Source organism: Lampris incognitus, chromosome 1 (assembly GCF_029633865.1).
Source record: "Lampris incognitus isolate fLamInc1 chromosome 1, fLamInc1.hap2, whole genome shotgun sequence".
In the NCBI taxonomy this organism is placed as follows: domain Eukaryota; kingdom Metazoa; phylum Chordata; class Actinopteri; order Lampriformes; family Lampridae; genus Lampris; species Lampris incognitus.
Window position 1 is genome coordinate 116,897,484 of NC_079211.1, and position 19,149 is coordinate 116,916,632.

Consider the following 19,149-nt stretch of genomic DNA (forward strand, 5'->3'; position numbering starts at 1 on the left):
ACTACATGGTATATTTCTGTCATCCATAGAGTGGATTGAAGGCTTGTGCCTGTCTTGGGGAATTACATGTCATTGTATGTTGACGCAGGCCGGTCATGCCCTCCAGATGCTGCTATCAGTTGGGAGACCCACCGGGCAGTGTAACTGGGCCACTGTTGTTGTCAAGGGAATGTTCGCTTTGCTGACATCCAGTGGCTGCTGTGTAGCTTGTGGGACAGCTTGTGGGATAGCGTGATCCTCCCATGCACTACGTCCCCCTGGCGAAACTCCTCACTGTCACGTTGAAACAAGCGGCTGGCGACTCCACATGTATCGGAGGAGGCATGTGGTAGTCAGCAGAAGGGGTGGAGAAGCGACCGGGACGGCTCGGAAGAGTGGGGTAGTTGGCTGGATACAATTCGGGAGAAAAAGGGGGGAAAAGTCCAACAAAAAAAAAAAGAAGAAAAGAAATACAATTATTACTTTTACCAATTACTGACACAGTAAAAAACAAAAATAAATGAACGAACTTTAATAAATAGAACAAGGTAGCGCGTTTATAACAACAGCAGCACAGCTGAGGTTTTCGGCATTTTGTTTTCCCTTTAACAGCCAACGTAAACTGAAGTGTGACGTCACTGCGGTGAGTGAGAGGGATGTCATGCGTCTAAGCTGAGACAGTATACATTTCCACATTTCAACAGTACAAATGAAAAGTATATATATAGTACAAGAATGTGCCGACAAAATGTATTTGTGCTGTTCACCTTTATTGATAGCCTACATTTACAACCCCCCCCCCCAAAAAAAACGAATATCCGAATCCCACAATTGAAAACCGAATACCCACCCAGCGAACGAATATCCGTATAGTGGGATAATGGGGTGCAGCCCTAGTTAAACATCAGTTTTAAAGCTTCATCATAGTGCCTGTTCTTTCTGATTTAGTTTACAGAGGAGAAGTTGGGACAAGCGGAGAAGACAGAGTTGGACGCTCACTTTGAGAGCCTGCTGAGCCGTGCAGACTGCACCAAAAATTGGACGGAGAAAATATTACGACAGACAGAGGTCCTGCTGCAGCCCAACCCAAGTAAGGCGGAAACGGCTGCAATGACTGTTTCTCCTGACTACACACCCACTAATGCACCACTTCTTTGCTACAGTTGATAATTCCACATGCGTACAATCACACTACAAACTCACTGAACTCAGATCCACAGAGGCCAGCCCAGGTTTTCCCAGATGGTGTTTACGTTTTTGAGAGTTGGCTTGCTAATTTAAAAAAAATAACAAAAAATATAGTAAAACTACAGATTATTTTGCACACACAATTGAAAATTGTTTAAAACTCCGTTTTAGTAATGGACATACATCTAAGTCACCCCGGAGGCACTACACCGCCCTCTAACACCTTTTCAGCGTGATCACATCACATTCTTAATAAATGGCCGAAGTAGTTTTACAGCATTATACGATGTCATTTCCGAGAACAGGTGGCTCTAACTTGTGACTTTCTGATTCTTCATGCTACAGTTGATCAAACTGGTGAGTATTATTGCTTTGCTCCTCAAGTGCCCTGCCATGGAGTCTGTCAATGCCTGTGGACTGATACTGGCACAGATTGATGGTTTATGGTTGGATCTAGACCAAATCAACACACGATCCTCAGTTTCAAATGAAAATATATGTCGGTCAGACAGATAAAGAAACTTGCAATTCCAAAAATATATTTACATCATCATCCTTTGCTGAATAAGCATTACCAACAAAGGCTTTGGTCCAGAGGTTCTTAAATTACTTTTTTTTTTTCAAACCCTTGAATAACATATTTTACTGCAATTAAAAGAAGGCAACATTTTGCTGGTGTCTTTCAACTTTGAGAGAAGTTAAATGTTTGGTCATGATGCTGTGTGTTCTTTGGCTGCACCTGAATCGGCTCCATGCATAACTGTAGTCCACTGACTCCCGTTACATCCAGTTTGACGTCCAGTTACGTCCATGAGATATTGTGGACGTAACTTGATATGTACAACTTGAAACTTTTCACTCATTTGCTGGTAGGTACAGGTGAAAGTTTGTCGACAATTCTGTGCATGTCGTTGACGTTTATCCATGGTAAATCTTGCAGGCATCATAAAAAATATGCCATTGTCAGTAGCACATGCCAACAAATAGGAAACTGGTATGACCGCTGCAGTAGAAACCGGAAGTCGGTGGTCTACAGTTATGTAGAGTCGATTCAAGTGTGGTATACAGATACATATCAAACTGTGCATGGGTAATTATTCACATGTGCTAGCTGCAAAAGCCACCAGGTGTGACAGCCCATGACAGTGTTCACCAGGACCATCATTATCTCGTTGAGAAATTTCTCTGGGGCTTCCGGAGTCTCCCATCTTTGTCGCCCCATAGACAATTCTCACTCATTGTGTGTGACTGTTTCATTGGCATCCTCTTAGGATTTAGTTTCTTATGGCCAGTATTCCTCTGAGCAGTTTGGCTTTTATTTTGTTAAGTGTGGAGTTTGATAGTGTGTAGTGTGTAGTAATGTCTGTGTGTGTCTAACATATGTCATAGCATGTTATGATGGTGTTTTCCAAAGATCTGGACTTTCATTACAGTGGTATTGGAGTGGGAGGTGTGGATTATGTTCTTGCCCAACAATTAACCCTTTTAAAACGGACCTCCCGCGGTTGGCCCCCTGCTCACGGGAGGTCTGAGTTTCTACTGCAGATTAAACAATAAAAATGCCTTTGCACTCTGCTCATAAAATTAGCATATTTCAAAAACTAAAAAGTGTACATAGTTCAAATAGTTTATGGAGTGTTAAGAAATGTTTTGTTGAGGATGTCCGGGTAGTGTAGCGGTCTATTCCGTTGCTTACCAACATGGGGATCGCCGGTTCGAATCTCCGTGTTACCGCCAGCTTGGTCGGGCGTTCCTACAGACACAATTGGCCGTGTCTGCAGGTGGGAAGCCGGACGTGAGCATGTGTCCTGGTCGCTGCACAGCGCCTCCTCTGGTCGGTCGGGGGGTATCTGTTGGGGGGGAGAGGGGGAACTGGGTGGAATAGCGTGATCCTTCCACTCACCACGTCCCCCTGGCGAAACTCCTCGCTGTCAGGTGGAAAGAAGCAGCTGGCGACTCCACATGTATTGGAGGAGGAATGTGATAGTCTGCAGCCCTCCCCGGATCAGCAGAGGTGGTGGAGCGGCAACCAGGATGGCTCGGAAGAGTGGGGTAATTGGCCAAGTACAATTGGGGAGAGAAGGGGGGGGATATTTTGTTTATTTTATGCATTCAGAATGGCTATGGAGCAATATGTTTTGTGTGTTAGTAAAATTTCATTAAAAAACATGTCGGATTTAAAAAAATATTATAACACAACTTCAATACTTTTATCAGTTATTATTATTTATTGGTTTGCATAACCTTTTAGTTTAGGTTGTATAGATTTTTAGGATATGAAGCATTTGAATATACTCCAAGAAATAATATCACAGTAATCAAAAAAATACCAACGGTAGGCACCGGTGGACCATTTCTGTTGCAGAGTTCAAAGGGTATAAACTAGTCTTTTAAATTATTTATTTCCTAATTAAATTTAGAAATAAATACTAAATAAGTCTATTTTGTATTTAAACAATGTACAACTATGAGGCAGATTGTGGTTGGCAAAATAGCAATATGGCAACAAAGTGCAGCAGCCACAGTCAGTGCATTTACATGCACAGTTAAGTCGACCTACAGTTATAGCTTGATAAGGCCATGTAATTGGATTACTGTCATTGTCCCAGTATACAAGAGCTGGGGGAGAATCGATTTATTGACGGAAGTATGTCCGACAACCGGAAGCATGTCCGTACGGTAGGTGGCGATGTGCCCTCTTTCAGCTGGTTGCTAATGGACCTTCTTCCGGTTGACCTATTGTGTCACATACCAAACAAGTTGGCAAGTGGCAAGCGGGTTCCATGTCAAGCAGTGAAAACATGGACAACTTTGCAGCGTTGTACATTATATACGCACTGTACTCTTTACCTTTGGTACAAATTAGATTCACCTATCCCTGGTGCTTATGGTGATGTTCGAAGGCAGAAGACAACGCCATCTTCGCACCAGTCTTTCGGACTTGGGCCGTTTCCAAGGGCAACGTGACGCGAGGTGCCATCTTCTAAGGATTAGAGGCAGCGTTTGCGAATTAGCTAGCACTTTAGCCATTGACTTAGCCATATATTAACGTTACATTTGCCTTTACCCTTACCTCACTGAAAATGCAAAGAACACACTAACATTGCTGCCGAAATGTATTTGAATGTGATCAATTTGCATCTCACTGCTGCAACCCAGGCCCTCCTGCACCTCTTGGTTAAGTCCTCTATGTTCTTTCCTTCGTTTCTCTTCCAAGAAGGGAAAGAAAAAAAAGCATAACCCATTTTCGAGTTTAATACCGGAGCAGCCGTGGGATTTGCTGTGGCAATTCTTCACACAACAGGAACGCTCAGCCATCTCGCCTGCATACACTATCTAATCTAATATATAGCTATATATCCAATCTAACCTAAAATGTTACCTTAAAAAAATACCTAACCTAAAATCTTACCAGAGAAAATATGTGATCTTAACGTTAATTTGAAAAAAAAACATTTAACATACTAATAGAATTAGTAAGAAAAATCTGCGCTAACGGCTAACAACAATGATTAATGTTAGTTGGAAGATGGCGGCTTCCCCAAAATGCAACGCGCGTGTGACATCACGACCGAAAAACCGGTTGTAGTAGGCCTTTTTGAGGCGCTTCCACTGAACACGGATTTGCTCGGGGGTTCTTTTAAATCTCGCTTCGTCCAACTTTTCCGCCACTTTCTTAAATAGTTTGCTGTTCCGCGTTCTCCTTCCATCCATGTTCTTTAGGATAGTCACCCCCTTTATCTGACACGACATAGTTTGTCTCCTCGTCTGTCCAGAAATGTGTGGTTCTCGCTCTACTACTGGCCATGTTGATACTATGCTGGTTCGACTTCCGGGTGAAAGACCTCCGCCCTAGGCCAGTTTGGGGCTTACTGAAGCGTATACATACCAGAGTAAATCAATCCCCAACCGCATTATCTAGGTGTGTTAGTCCGACTTCGAGAAATTCGATTTAGTACGATTTCAGTCGGACTAACACGTTTACATGTATTTTGAAAGTCCGGTTTTAGTCAGATTAACACAATAAATCGACTTTTTCTGACCTCGTGTAAACGTACATGAGCCATCAGCTCACCAACAGTCTGCACCCTTATGAAAATATGATCCTTGAACCAAAGTTTACACAGGCAGTCTAAACTACATCTCCACATTGTTCTACAGTTGTACTGATCGTCGGTCTGACAGATAGTTAGGAAAATCTGGGAAGTAAAGCATTACCAAGAAATTTCTTCATGAATGTGTTCATAGAGGTGTGTAATAACATGTATTAAAATGTTGAAATTCAACTCCAGGGGGAAACCCTGAAAAAACCTGATCAAAGTTGGGGTATTGACACCAGTATTAAAAAAAAATCAACTTCCGGTTTAGGAAAAAAGGCTACCAAAACATTTTTATACATAATTTTCTGAACAAAAAAGTCTCTTGGGGTAAGTCTCTATCTCACTCGTGTGATTTTTTTTTTAATGATTTTTAAAAGATTTTTTATTTTTTTATTCTTTTTATTTTTTTATCCTGTTCTTAAGGCCCTTTCCATCCACCCCCTCCCAGTAAGAGAGCCTTGTTCTTTAATTGATCTATTCTTTTATTTTCATTTTTTGTTTTGAAAATATTGTAGTAAAATAGAGAGGAAGTGGGGGAGGGGGAGTCCGGGTGAGGGTGATTTTTTTGAAAAATATTTAGATAAATCATTTTTTATCATAACAAATCACAGCAATGCTGTAGAGACTTACTTTTGTTTTTTTTTTCATGATTCTGAGTTGATTGCTAGCATTTAATTTTCTCTAGATCTACTCCTTAGTGGAATAATTGCCATGCCAACTTTTTCATATATATTTTTTTGCATTTATTACAATAGTTGCAATAGTCAGAGAAAATCCATGTCAAATGCTTCACAAGTCAATGTCTGAGTCTTCTTCAAGACCATCATGAATACCATTCTTGCATGTAATGCCTTTACAAACACCACATGCTGAGATGCACTTGACACCATTCTTCTTGCAGCTGCATCGCCTGTTGCTGCAATCTCCATTACAATAACAGCTTGTCAACTTGGAGGAGCTCCTCAGGAGCCATTGGGTCTAGTGTTGGAACTGGCTCATAACCATGAACACCAAATGTCCATCCATAGTCACTGGGGTCCAGAGACATGCTCTGTAGAAGAATCCAGTCCCGGGTCTGTAGGTAGGCACGGAGAGAATGCTGTGCAGCCGCACCCTCTGTTGGAGGTAAAGTCTCTGGTTTGATCAGCCCAGCCGCTGCCTTCCGTGAGAACATGGTGTACCGAATTCCACCCAGAATAGTACCTGGTCCATAGTAAATCTATTGGAAGATCACAGTTCCAGCCTGAATCACTGCACCCTTGGTAGCATGAATGTCCATGAAGCCATCTTTAGCAGCAACCAATGCCTCTCTCACAATCGAAGTGTCAGCATCATTGTCAGTCTGCTCCACAGTGATGTTAAGTTTTCTGAACGTTGAGGAGAGGAGGTGAATGAGTTCACTCTTGTTATGGATGTTGTCCAAGAACTTTGCTCTTGGTGTCCAGTGCATCATATCTGGTTGAATCTGGAGATCACAGCATGATTTCTTGCTACGTCGGATGTGGTCATGATCTTTTGGTGATCTGTTATAGCCATCAAAGACCACAATGATCCTTTGAGAGTTATAGCCAAGACGCTGCACGTACCTTAGGTAACTGTTGGCAATCTCCTGCCAAGTCTGGCCTTGTTCCCACTTCACCATGTAGAGAAGCCATCCTCCATCAACCACCAAAGTGGAACAGGGTTGGTTAGTGAGTTCAAGTGGATCAGTCAACTCCTTCAGGCTAGTTTTGGAAAACCCTGCCTTGTTTGCCCTGTTCATTTTGTGATCTTTGTTGCTGAGAAGGGACAATGGGACGGGAGTTAGCTCATACTCCAAGCTTGTCTCAACTGTCATATCCCGTTGAGCAAAAATGATCAGTCGGTTGAACAACTTGAGTGAGTCAAGATGAATCTTCTTCTCGTTGATCTTGGGAATCTTTCTGAGTGATGACAGGGCTTGTACATTTGACTTCACCTCCATGGTTGATGTTGCTGACTGTCCATCCAGCTTTATCTGCATCTCTCTACCTACTTCAGCTGCTCTCTCCGCATTGACTGAGTCATCCCCCGTGCTCGAGTTCTGTGTCTAGCCATTCGCATAATTCAATAAAAACAACCTCTCGCTCATCACCTATTTTCTTTTGTCCTCTCTTCCTTGGTCATTCATCTGCAGTCTTGGAGTAAGGCCTACCCTTTTCAAAAAGAAGTTTGCAGCGCAAATGATACAAGGTTTCTTCTGCTACTAAGTCATTGATCCCTTCCAGACGTCCAAGGACTTCTGTGCCCCAGTCATCTCCACGACTCCTTGCTATCTTCAGCAAGCTTGTCTTCAGTCTATCTGCAGTCACATTATCAGGCACTCTATATTTCTTTCTGGCGTCTGCTAGTTTATGTTCGTAGAGATGAGCGGGTTGGTTGCAAAGAATGCATACATTCTTGTACAGAAGCTGAACGGACCGTGAACTTGAAGAGGTGCATGAAGTTGATGCACTGAACTCAGAGCAAGTGCACCTTTGCTTCAGCTTTGCTGTCTCTTCCTCTGCCTTTGATGCTTGAGCTGACGTCTTGGTGACCTTGACAAACTTGTTGTACAAATAATCTTTACACTTTATGTGGTATCTAAGTCTTCCTTCATTTTCATCCTTCTTCATACGCTCCAAAATTGTAGCATTTTCCATGGCTTCTGCATGTTTCAATAAAGTAGCGTAGCCTTTAGAAGTTCCTTGCAAAAGCCTCTCACCTGGCGTTTCCAGGCCTTCACAGAAGAAGCACTTGAGCAGAGGTGGGTTCACATCATCTTCCATATTAGCCTACTGAAGACCCATAGCCTACACAAAGTAGAATATAGACCAAATCTGTCATAGAGGCACAGTTTCTGAAATATTGTACTGAGGTGTAAAAGAATAGATTTGCTTAACCGTAACAATAAATTAAAAAAAAATCTGAGGCAGTACAGGCTACACCACTTTAACCTAGCTAGGTAGTTAATGGAGCAGACAGCTAGCATTTTACTAAATAGATAAATCAGATGTAGGTTTTGAAGTGTAGTACACACATGAGAGTCAGACACCTTATGAAAACTATGTGCCAGCTAACAAGTATCGTTAAGCTAGTAATGACAACTTTTAGTGGAAGTTAACATTTACGTTAGCCGATCATATTACTTACTGTTAGCTAGCTAACAAGAACAAGCAAAGTTATACCTTTTATGTAACAAATGAGAATCATCAGTGTTGTGCAGAGAAACATTTCAGCTTGTTAGAAAAATTGTTGAGAATACGTACGTATCAGGTGTTGAAAGCAGTATATTCAGTCAGCCCGTGATCAATAGAGAAAAAGGATGTAAATGGCTTCAACATGTTGGGTGCCCTCTACGGCATGGGGGGGGGGGTGATGAGTGGGAAAGTGGATGTGAATATTTTTCTACCAGGGTCTTGGTGAAAAATAAATGCTTGCAATCAACTTAGAATCATGACAAATTCCTAGTTTGACCCCTCAAACGTAAGTTAAGTCCAGCTTTTTTCAATTTTCGAAAATCTGTTGTCGGTACCCTGACTTTGAGCAATTTTTTCGGAGGTTACCCCCGGGAGTTGAATTTCAACATTTTAATACATGTTATTACACACCTTAAGGAACACATTGGTGAAGAAATTTATTGGTAACACTTTACTTCCCAGATTGGTAAAATTCCTGCTAACTTTCCCTCACTAAGAAGCATCACTACATAAGCATCATGTCTTTCTTTTTTCCTGCTGGAGTTTTTTTCCAACACATGCATGTTTGCCACCACATCAGTGGGTGGGACCCGAGCAAAACATTTCAACAGCTGTGCAGACAGACTTGAGGGTGTCTATAACCACGGTTAAGATGCCAGTTGTATAATGTAACCTGACTGCATGGTATAGATGGGTAAAATTACAATTTATTAGTGGAGAAATGTTATGGATTGCAGCTTGAAATGGCGATACTGTGAGCGTTCAGTTGTTACCAGGGGAAAGTATAGTACTGTGCATTTGGGAGAATGAGCGATGTCTCTTTCTACTGCCTGCGTGTGCATGTGTGTTTGTCTTTGTCTGAACTCACAGGGGTTTCCACCTTAGTGTGGGTGTGACTGCTCCTGGCAAAATTGCTTTCAAAATTATTCTTAATTTTGGGCCAGTGGTTTTCTGCACTCCCTGCAACACCTGGGTTGGTGTCATGCAAGCAGTAGATTGGAGGAAAATCTGGAGCGGAATTTAAGTTGAATAAATCGACTAATCCATTTCGTGTGGGTAAAATAAACATAATCAGCACAAGCAGAGACTTGAGCTTCAGGGGGCTGATTTTACACTAGACTGTAGCTCAGAGACCGTTGGAAGAGAAAAAAGAGGGTAAACTGCCACGAATTAGCTGTGTCTGGCGCCCGGGTAGTATAGTGGTCTATTCTATTGCCTACCAACACAGAGATCCCGTTTCGAATCCCCGTGTTGCCTCTGGCTTGGTCGGGCGTCCCTACAGACACAATTGGCCGTTACTGCGGGTGGGAAGCCAGATGTGGGTATGTGTCCTGGTCACTGCACTAGTGCCTCCTCTGGTTGGTCGGGGCGCGTGTTTGGGGGGGGGGACTGCAGGGAATAGCGTAATCCTCCCACGCGCTACGTCCCCCTGGTGAAACTCCTCACTGTCAGATGAAAAGAAGCGGCTGGTGACTCCACATGTAGTGGAGGAGACGTGGTAGTCTGCAGCCCTCCCCGGATCAGCAGAAGGGGTGGAGCAGCAACCGGGAAGGCTCAGAAGAGTGGGGTAATTGGCCGGATACAGTTGGGGAGAACAAGAGAAAGAACCCCCTCCCCCAAATATTCTGATAGAAAACAACCAAGGCAAGTACGACACTGCTGTTGTTTACAGTTCGTTTTTTAGAATTATCAGGTCACTGGCGTCCGGTTAGCGTAGTGGTCTATTCTGTTGCCTACCAACACAGAGATCCCGTTTCAAATCCCCGTGTTGCCTCTGGCTTGGTCGGGCGTCCCTACAGACACAATTGGCCGTTACTGCGGGTGGGAAGCCAGATGTGGGTATGTGTCCTGGTCACTGCACTAGTGCCTCCTCTGGTTGGTCGGGGCGTGTGTTTAGGGGGGGGGGACTGCAGGGAATAGCGTAATCCTCCCACGCGCTACGTCCCCCTGGTGAAACTCCTCACTGTCAGATGAAAAGGAGCGGCTGGTGACTCCACATGTAGTGGAGGAGACGTGGTAGTCTGCAGCCCTCCCCGGATCAGCAGAAGGGGTGGAGCAGCAACCGGGAAGGCTCAGAAGAGTGGGGTAATTGGCCGGATACAGTTGGGGAGAACAAGAGAAAGAACCCCCTCCCCCAAATATTCTGATAGAAAACAGCCAAGGCAAGTACGACACTGCTGTTGTTTACAGTTCGTTTTTTAGAATTATCAGGTCACTGGCGTCCGGTTAGCGTAGTGGTCTATTCTGTTGCCTACTGACACGGGGATCTGCGGTTCGAATCCCCTGGTTACCTCCGGCTTGGTCAGATGTCCCTACAGACACAATTGGCCATGTCTGCAGGTGGGAAGCCGGATGTGGGTATGTGTCCTGGTTGCTGCACTAGCGCCTCCTCTGGTCGGTTGGGGCGCCTGTTCGGGGGGGAAGGGGAACTAGGGGGAAGAGTATGATCCTCCCACATGCTACGTCCCCCTGGTGAAACTCCTCACTGTCAGGTGAAAAGAAGCGGCTGGTAACTCCACATGTATCGGAGGAGGCATGTGGTAGTCTGCAGCCCTCCCTGGATCGGTAGAGGGGGTGGAGCAGTGACCTGGACGGCTCGGAAGAGTGGGGTAATTGGCCAAGTACAATTGGTGAGAAAAAGGGGGGAGAAATCCAGAAAAAAAGTAGCAGGTCACAGATTCATTATGATTGATGTTGATTGGAGGGAAAAAAACGGTCATAGTACAGACTAATATTACTGCCTCAGTAGCTTCTGTGTTGCCTGATTTATTAAGTGGAATAGAGCGGTTCCACTGATGTTTTTCAGATGAGGATTTATTTTCTTTATCCCCCCCCCCTTTGTCTCACCAGTTTTAGCCAACCAATTACCCTGTTTTCTGAGCCGTCCCAGTCGCTGTTCCACCCCCTCTGCCAATCCAGGGAGTGCTGCAGACTACCACATGCCTCCTCTGATACATGTGGAGTTGCCAGCCGCTTTTTTTCACCTGACAGAAGTTTCGCCAGAGGGACGTAACGCGAGGGTGGATTGCACTGTTCTCCCCAGCTCCCCCTCCCCCTGTACAGGCGCCCCAACTGACGTGAGGAGGCACTAGTGCAGTGACCACAACACATACCCACATCTGGCTTCCCACCTGCAGACACGGCCAATTGTATTTGTAGGGACACCCGACCAAGCCAGAGGTAACACGGGGATTCGAACCGGTCATCCCTGTGTTGGTAGGCAATGGAATAGACCATCATGCCACCCGGATGCCCCCAGATGAGGATTTTGTATGAGTTTATGGAAGCATTTCCCAAGGAAGAGCGAGACAGCAGACGGGGAAAATGAGTTGGGTAAAGACAACGCAATAGGCGACTAGTAGGCTATGTTTATAGGCTATATGTTTATATGTTATAGGGCTTGCTATATTTTGAAGTTTAAACATCGAAGCTGCTGGAACCCTCTTGTCTTTGTTCTGATTCTTCCACTTCCTCTATATTATTATTATTATTCCAGGTTTTTTTGCCCTAAAAATGTCTGGATCTCAGATACTGTAAAGCCGAGAGACACCAAACTTGGTCAACCCGTTCCAAATCTTCCCACTACTCTGTCACAAAACAATCAATTGGCCTGTAGGTGGCACTGTTACAAGCAACTTTACATCTTGGCCTCCATCTCCAGAACTGTCTAGTCTAGAATCAAACGTCTTACTTCCCCTGAATCCTTGGTTCTTCCAGGACCTAATGTATATTCCCAATTTTATTTCTGCCATTTTGTATTTTCTGAAAACCCTACTTTTTTGAACTCCTTCTAGACCGTTGATCTGATCTTCGCAAAATGTGGCGCAGATCATCCTCATAGGCCTGTGACAAAACCGTATTTAAAAAAAAAACATGTATAAAATGCGTATAAATGGGGACCGGAGGTTGTGCTCCAATTATCAGGGCATCACACTGCTCAGCCTCCCTGGGAAAGTCTACTCTAGGGTGCTGGAAAGGAGGCTCTGACCGATTGTCGAACCTCGGCTCCAGGAGGAACAATGCGGATTCTGTCCTGGCCGTGGAACAACGGACCAACTCTTTACCCTTGCAGAAGTACTGAGGGAGGCATGGGAGTATGACCAGCCAGTCTACATGTGTTTTGTGGACTTGGAGAAGACTTACGACTGTGTACCCCGGGGCACTCTGTGGGGGGTACTGTGGGAGTATGGGGTACTGGGGCAGTTGCTACAAGCCATCCGGTCCTTGTATAACCAAAGTGAGAGCTGTGTCCGCATTCTTGGCACAAAGTCAAACACGTTTTCGGTGGGTGTCGGACTCCGCCAGGGTTGTTCCTTGTCTCCGATTCTGTTTGGGATATTCATGGACAAGATCTCAAGGCGCAGCCAAGGTGAGGAGTGTGTCCGTTTTGGGAACCTCAGAATTGCCTCTCCGCTCGTCGCAGATGATGTGGTTTTGTTGGCTTCATCAGAACGCGACCTCCAGCAAGCACTGGGGCAGTTTGCAGCTGAGTGTGAAATGGCTGGGATGAGGTCAGCACCTCCAAGTCTGAGGCCATGGTTCTCTACTGGAAAATGGTGAATTGCACCCTCCGGGTTGGGGATGAGTTGTTGCCTCAAGTGAAGAAGTTCAAGTATGTCGGGGTCTTGTTCACAAGTGAGGGTAGGATGGAGCGGGAGATTGACAGGCGGATTGGTGCAGCATCAGCAGTAATGCGGATGTTTTACTGGACCATTGTGGCGAAGAGGGAGCTGAGCCAGAAGGCAAAGCTCTCAATTTACCAGTCAATCTTCATTCCAACCCTCACCTATGGCCATGAGCTTTGGGTAGTGACCAAAATGGTGAGATCATGGATACAACCGGCTAAAATTAGTTTCCTCTGTTGGGTGTCTGGGCTAAGCCTTAGCGATAGGGTGAGGAGCTCGGACATCCAGAGGGAGCTCTAGAGCCGCTGCTCCTTCGCGTCAAAACGAGCCAGTTGAGGTGGTTCGGCATCTGATTAGGATTCCTCCTAGGCGCCTTCCTTTGAAGGTTTTCTGGGCACGTCCAACTGGGAGGAGACCCCGGGGTAGACCCAGAACTTGCTGGAGGGACTATATGTCCAGTCTGGCCTGGGAACATCTTTGGATCCTCCAGGAGGAGGTGGAGGGCATCGCTGGGGAGTGGGACGTCTGGAGTGGCCTACTTAGCTTGCTGCCACCATGACCCAACCCTGGAGAAACGGCTGATGATGAGATGCAATGAAACACGTATAAAAAAAAATATTGATAGGCCAAACCATTTGCCTGCAACAGGTCAATCAATTTCGGGATGTGGCCTATATTAACAGAATGAGCCATATCTTGTGAACACACTGTCCGATTGTTATGAAACTTGGGACATTATCACTAGGGTCTAACAAACACACCTTCCAAATTTCCCAATTTGTCAAATATGAGACGCCATAGCAAGAGAGTGCAGATAACTCCTGAACCATTTGCCCAATGATTTTCACATTTCGCGGGTTGTGTCTTTTTCATCCTAAGGCATCCTAATAATAGTTAAAATGACAACTTGACCATGGAAACAACATGGCTGCCATCAGTTAATCAAACTTCAGCTGTCATCACAGACTATTCTGTATGACTGATCATCATGAAATTTTGGCCACTTATGCAGGTATATTACAGATGCAAGTCTACAACATTTGGCACTGTTAAACCCGCTTTGCGTTTTGGCATCTAGCTCAAAAAACGTTTGGTCTTGAGTTAGAATTTTGGCTGCAACTTATTCCTTGGACCATGCCAAATTGTGCAGGTACACTCCAGATGTAGGCCTCTGACATTTGGTCCGAATCTGCCAATAGCAGATGGCACTTGTCTGACACTGCTTAGACCAAGTTAATTGCCGCTTGCAGCTGTATTTACACGTAATGTTTTTATAAGGCTTGTCATTGATCCCGCTTTCAAGTATCTATAATTGGAAAAAAAAACCCTCTATAATTTATATATTGGCAAATTTAAAAAAAAAGTAGACCATCTTATAAATTTGCTACAATTGCCTATAATAGTGATAATTTGGCGACAGGCATGGGCGCAAGTCCATGAATACTGGGATTGCATCCAATGCTTTACCTGTGCCCTCATCCATAGGGTTAGTGGTGTGTCAAGAAGGGTATCTGACGTAAAACTTTGGCAAATCATTATGTGGATTGACAAGACCATACCGGATCGGTCGAGGCCTGGGTTAACAACGACCGCCGTTGGTGCTTTGCCCTCACAAGGTACTGACGGAAACTATAAAATTCACTGTGGCGACTCCTGAGAAACAGGGAACAAGCCGAAAGAAGAAGTGATAATAATAGGAATTTCATTCCAAGTAAGAATGGCAGAAAAATCTCATGTAATGCAAACATTTTATTGAAATGGATTGGGTGTCGAGGTAACATTTTGCTCCACAGTACTCAGGCTGTTTTGTTTTTGTGTGAACAAAAGTTGTTCATGGATTTTAAGGTGAACCCACTGCTTTAGGAGGGGCGTGTAGGGTGACAGTAAGGCATAGCATTGTCTTGCTGTGTTTGTCAAGTGTATAGATAGCATTACAAAAGCAAACAAATGGTAAAAAATAAGATTGAGTTTTACTGTAATTTTAATATATCGATGCCTCAAGAGTTTCATGACTCGCCGGTCAATTTTCAATAAATCAATATTTGACGATGTCCCTAACATGTAAAATCATTGTCTAAAAGTCACAGATATGGTGAATTTAAAAACGTTTTGTGAAAAATATCTTCATTCCCTGGATCCCTGTTATGGTTCTTTGCCTTACCACCGCAGTAAGAAAATATAATAGGGGAAACGGTGGTCGACAGGAAACTTTTATTTATTTACTTATTTTATTTATTTATTTACATTTTCAGAAAATTTGGCATTCAATTTCACTGTTCTGCGGATGACATCTAGCTTTATCTATCCACCAAGCCTACCTCCACTCTTCCACCCACTTCCCTTTCTGACTTCTTACTAGAAATTAAATCCTGGTGTTCATACACTACCGTTCAAAAGTTTGGGATCACCCAAACAATTTTGTGTTTTCCATGAAAAGTCACACTTATTCACCACCATATGTTGTGAAATTAATAGAAAATAGAGTCAAGACATTGACAAGGTTAGAAATAATGATTTGTATTTGAAATAAGATTTTTTTTACATCAAACTTTGCTTTCGTCAAAGAATCCTCCATTTGCAGCAATTACAGCATTGCAGACCTTTGGCATTCTAGCTGTTAATTTGTTGAGGTAATCTGGAGAAATTGCACCCCACGCTTCCAGAAGCAGCTCCCACAAGTTGGATTGGTTGGATGGGCACTTCTTGCGTACCATACGGTCAAGCTGCTCCCACAACAGCTCAATGGGGTTCAGATCTGGTGACTGCGCTGGCCACTCCATTACCGATAGAATACCAGCTGCCTGCTTCTGCTCTAAATAGTTCTTGCACAATTTGGAGGTGTGTTTAGGGTCATTGTCCTGTTGTAGGATGAAATTGGCTCCAATCAAGCGCTGTCCACTGGGTATGGCATGGCGTTGCAAAATGGAGTGATAGCCTTCCTTATTCAGAATCCCTTTTACCCTGTACAAATCTCCCACCTTACCAGCACCAAAGCAACCCCAGACCATCACATTACCTCCACCATGCTTAACAGATGGCGTCAGGCATTCTTCCAGCATCTTTTCATTATGTTCTGCGTCTCACAAACGTTCTTCTTTGTGATCCAAACACCTCAAACTTGGATTCATCCGTCCACAACACTTTTTTCCAGTCTTCCTCTGTCCAATGTCTGTGTTCTTTTGCCCATCTTAATCTTTTTCTTTTATTGGTCAGTCTCAGATATGGCTTTTTCTTTGCCACTCTGCCCTGAAGCCCAGAATCCCGCAGCCGCCTCTTCACTGTAGATGTTGACACTGGTGTTTTGCGGGTACTATTTAATGAAGATGCCAGTTGGGGACCTGTGAGGCGTCTGTTTCTCAAACTAGAGACTCTAATGTACTTATCTTCTTGCTCAGTTGTGCAACGCGGCCTCCCACTTCTTTTTCTACTCTGGTTAGAGCCTGTTTGTGCTGTCCTCTGAAGGGAGTAGTACACACCGGTGTAGGAAATCTTCAATTTCTTAGCAATTTCTCGCATGGAATAGCCTTCATTTCTAAGAACAAGAATAGACTGTCGAGTTTCAGATGAAAGTTCTCTTTTTCTGGCCATTTTGAGCGTTTAATTGACCCCACAAATGTGATGCTCCAGAAACTCAATCTGCTCAAAGGAAGGTCAGTTTTGTAGCTTCTGTAACGAGCTAAACTGTTTTCAGATGTGTGAACATGATTGCACAAGGGTTTTCTAATCATCAATTAGCCTTCTGAGCCAATGAGCAAACACATTGTACCATTAGAACACTGGAGTGATAGTTGCTTGAAATGGGCCTCTATACACCTATGTAGATATTGCACCAAAAACCAGACATTTGCAGCTAGAATAGTCATTTACCACATTAGCAATGTATAGAGTGTATTTCTTTAAAGTTAAGACTAGTTTAAAGTTATCTTCATTGAAAAGTACAGTGCTTTTCCTTCAAAAATATGGACATTTCAATGTGATCTCAAACTTTTGAACGGTAGTGTACCTCTTCCTCAAACTTAACAGTGATAAAACTGAGGTTCTCCTAGTAAGTACTAAATCTACTTTGGCAAAACCTGATATTTTTTCCTCTGACTATTGACAATTCTGTAGTTCCTCCATCGCCTCAAGTTAAGAGTCCGAGTGTCATCCAGGACAGCACATTATCTTTTGAAGCTCACATCAACAATGTTACTCCGTCTGCATACTTCCACCTACGCAATATTAATCGTCTTCGCCTATCACTTACACCTAACGGCACCGCCATACTCACTCACACCCTGGTTACATCCCGTATTGACTACTGCAGTTTGGTTTTCCCCTCAAGTGTCTTCATAAACTTCAATTGGTCTGGAATTCAGCTGCCCGTATCATTACCAGAACTTCTTCCATAGATCATATCACTCCTGTTCTTCAGGAACTCCATTGGCTCCCTGTTAAATACCGTATTGACTTCAAGATCCTGCTCCTCGCTTTTAAGGCCCTTAATAACCTACCTCCTTCGTATCTTTCCTTCATATCCACACACCCTCCCAAACTCTCAGATCCTCTTCTACTCTCCAACTCACTACACCATCGGCCTGCTTGACTACCATGGGGACTAGAGCCTTCACTCATTCTTCCCCCCGTCTATGGAGCTCTCTCCCACAAGACATTTGCAACATTGACTCTCTTTCAACCTTCAGATCCCATCTCAAAACACACTTTTTCAAACTGGCATATTCAGTCTGATACACGCTTCATTGAGTTTTGTGATGATTTTATACTTAGCTGTTGTATTAACTTTTTATTGTCTACCCTGCTTTGTTTTGATTTTATGCTTACTGATACAGTGTTGCTTGTTTTTTGCTGTGTTCTGTGAGGTGTCCTTGAGTGCTCTGAAAGGCGCCCACAAATAAAATGTATTCTTATTATAATTATAATTATTATTATTATTATTATTATTTTAAAACTAAACTTTTATTTTTGGGCATCAGTTTTGATGAACATTTGTGCAAAGGTGTTAAATATACAGATGATGGTAACCGTTGGTCAGGATCTTCATCAAGCTGTCAGACCTGCTTCTCTACTTCACTGTAGTTTTATGGCAATTGGCAAGCCAACTCAAGGTGCCATCAGCCATTACTTCAGTGCATGGAAAATGATATCCTCCCATCTTCGTAGATGGCAAGGGCTGATGGATGCCAACAGGTGCGCCATTATGCAGTGAGGAAACGAAGTCAGTGCTGCAGTTAGAACAGGATTTAATCAATTTTCAGAATCAGGTTTTTTGGCCATGTAGGTTTGCACACATGGAATTTGACTCGGTTTCATGGCTCTCACAGTGTACTTAACATAGAATAACAACACTACAATCTACAGATATATACACAGATATTTTAAATGTTATCCGCTTTTTTCTCTAAAGCAGGCAATGCTGATGGTATGGTGGGCCGCCATAGAATAGGCTGTGACTGGGAAACATTGCATAGATGATTGCCATTACCATGTATTGTTGAGTTCCCTTAATTCAAAGAATTTTTGACTTTTTGATTTTTATGAGACTAGTATGTTTCTGTCCTATGCCATTCATTGTATATCTTACATAACAGAAAAGTAGGCCATTATAGTCATTTACCTTTGTTGATCTACTGTGGTGTGTTTCAGCTTCAGCAACTATTGTTGAGAATTTCCTGCTGCTGCCAACCTGTCTAACGAGGCCTCACTTGAATAAATTATTTTTCATGTAGGACAGAAGTTAAACAAACTGCTCCAGTACTGCCTTCCCTCTTGCTAGCCCTGCCTTCCACCAGTCCATGTCTATCTTTTCAGGTGCCAGGATTGAGGAGTTCCTCTATGAGAAGCTTGACAGAAAGGCACCATCCAGAATTACCAATGAAGAGCTGCTGGCTCAGTACATGCAGGATGCAGCAAAAGACTTTGGTCCTGGTACTCCATATGGTGAGAATAAGCACAAATCGTAACAAGGAAGAAATGCTGTTTTTTTATTTGATGTATGATTACATGGTCACTTTAAGGCTGGGCCATAAAGGTATACAAGTACAATCATTTATGGGGTTAGTG

At 43.5% G+C, this 19,149-nt stretch overlaps 1 protein-coding gene across 2 annotated transcripts in view; it reads left to right on the forward strand.

Annotated features, from left to right (window-relative positions):
• Positions 1 to 19,149, forward strand: part of LOC130108932 (endophilin-B2-like) — a 75,536-nt gene that overhangs the window by 4,916 nt on the left and 51,471 nt on the right. For both annotated transcript variants that reach the window (XM_056275576.1, XM_056275584.1), the window contains exons 2-3: positions 928 to 1,069; positions 18,898 to 19,026. In XM_056275576.1, the coding sequence (XP_056131551.1) occupies positions 928 to 1,069; positions 18,898 to 19,026 (271 nt within the window). The remainder of the gene's footprint in view (positions 1 to 927; positions 1,070 to 18,897; positions 19,027 to 19,149) is intronic.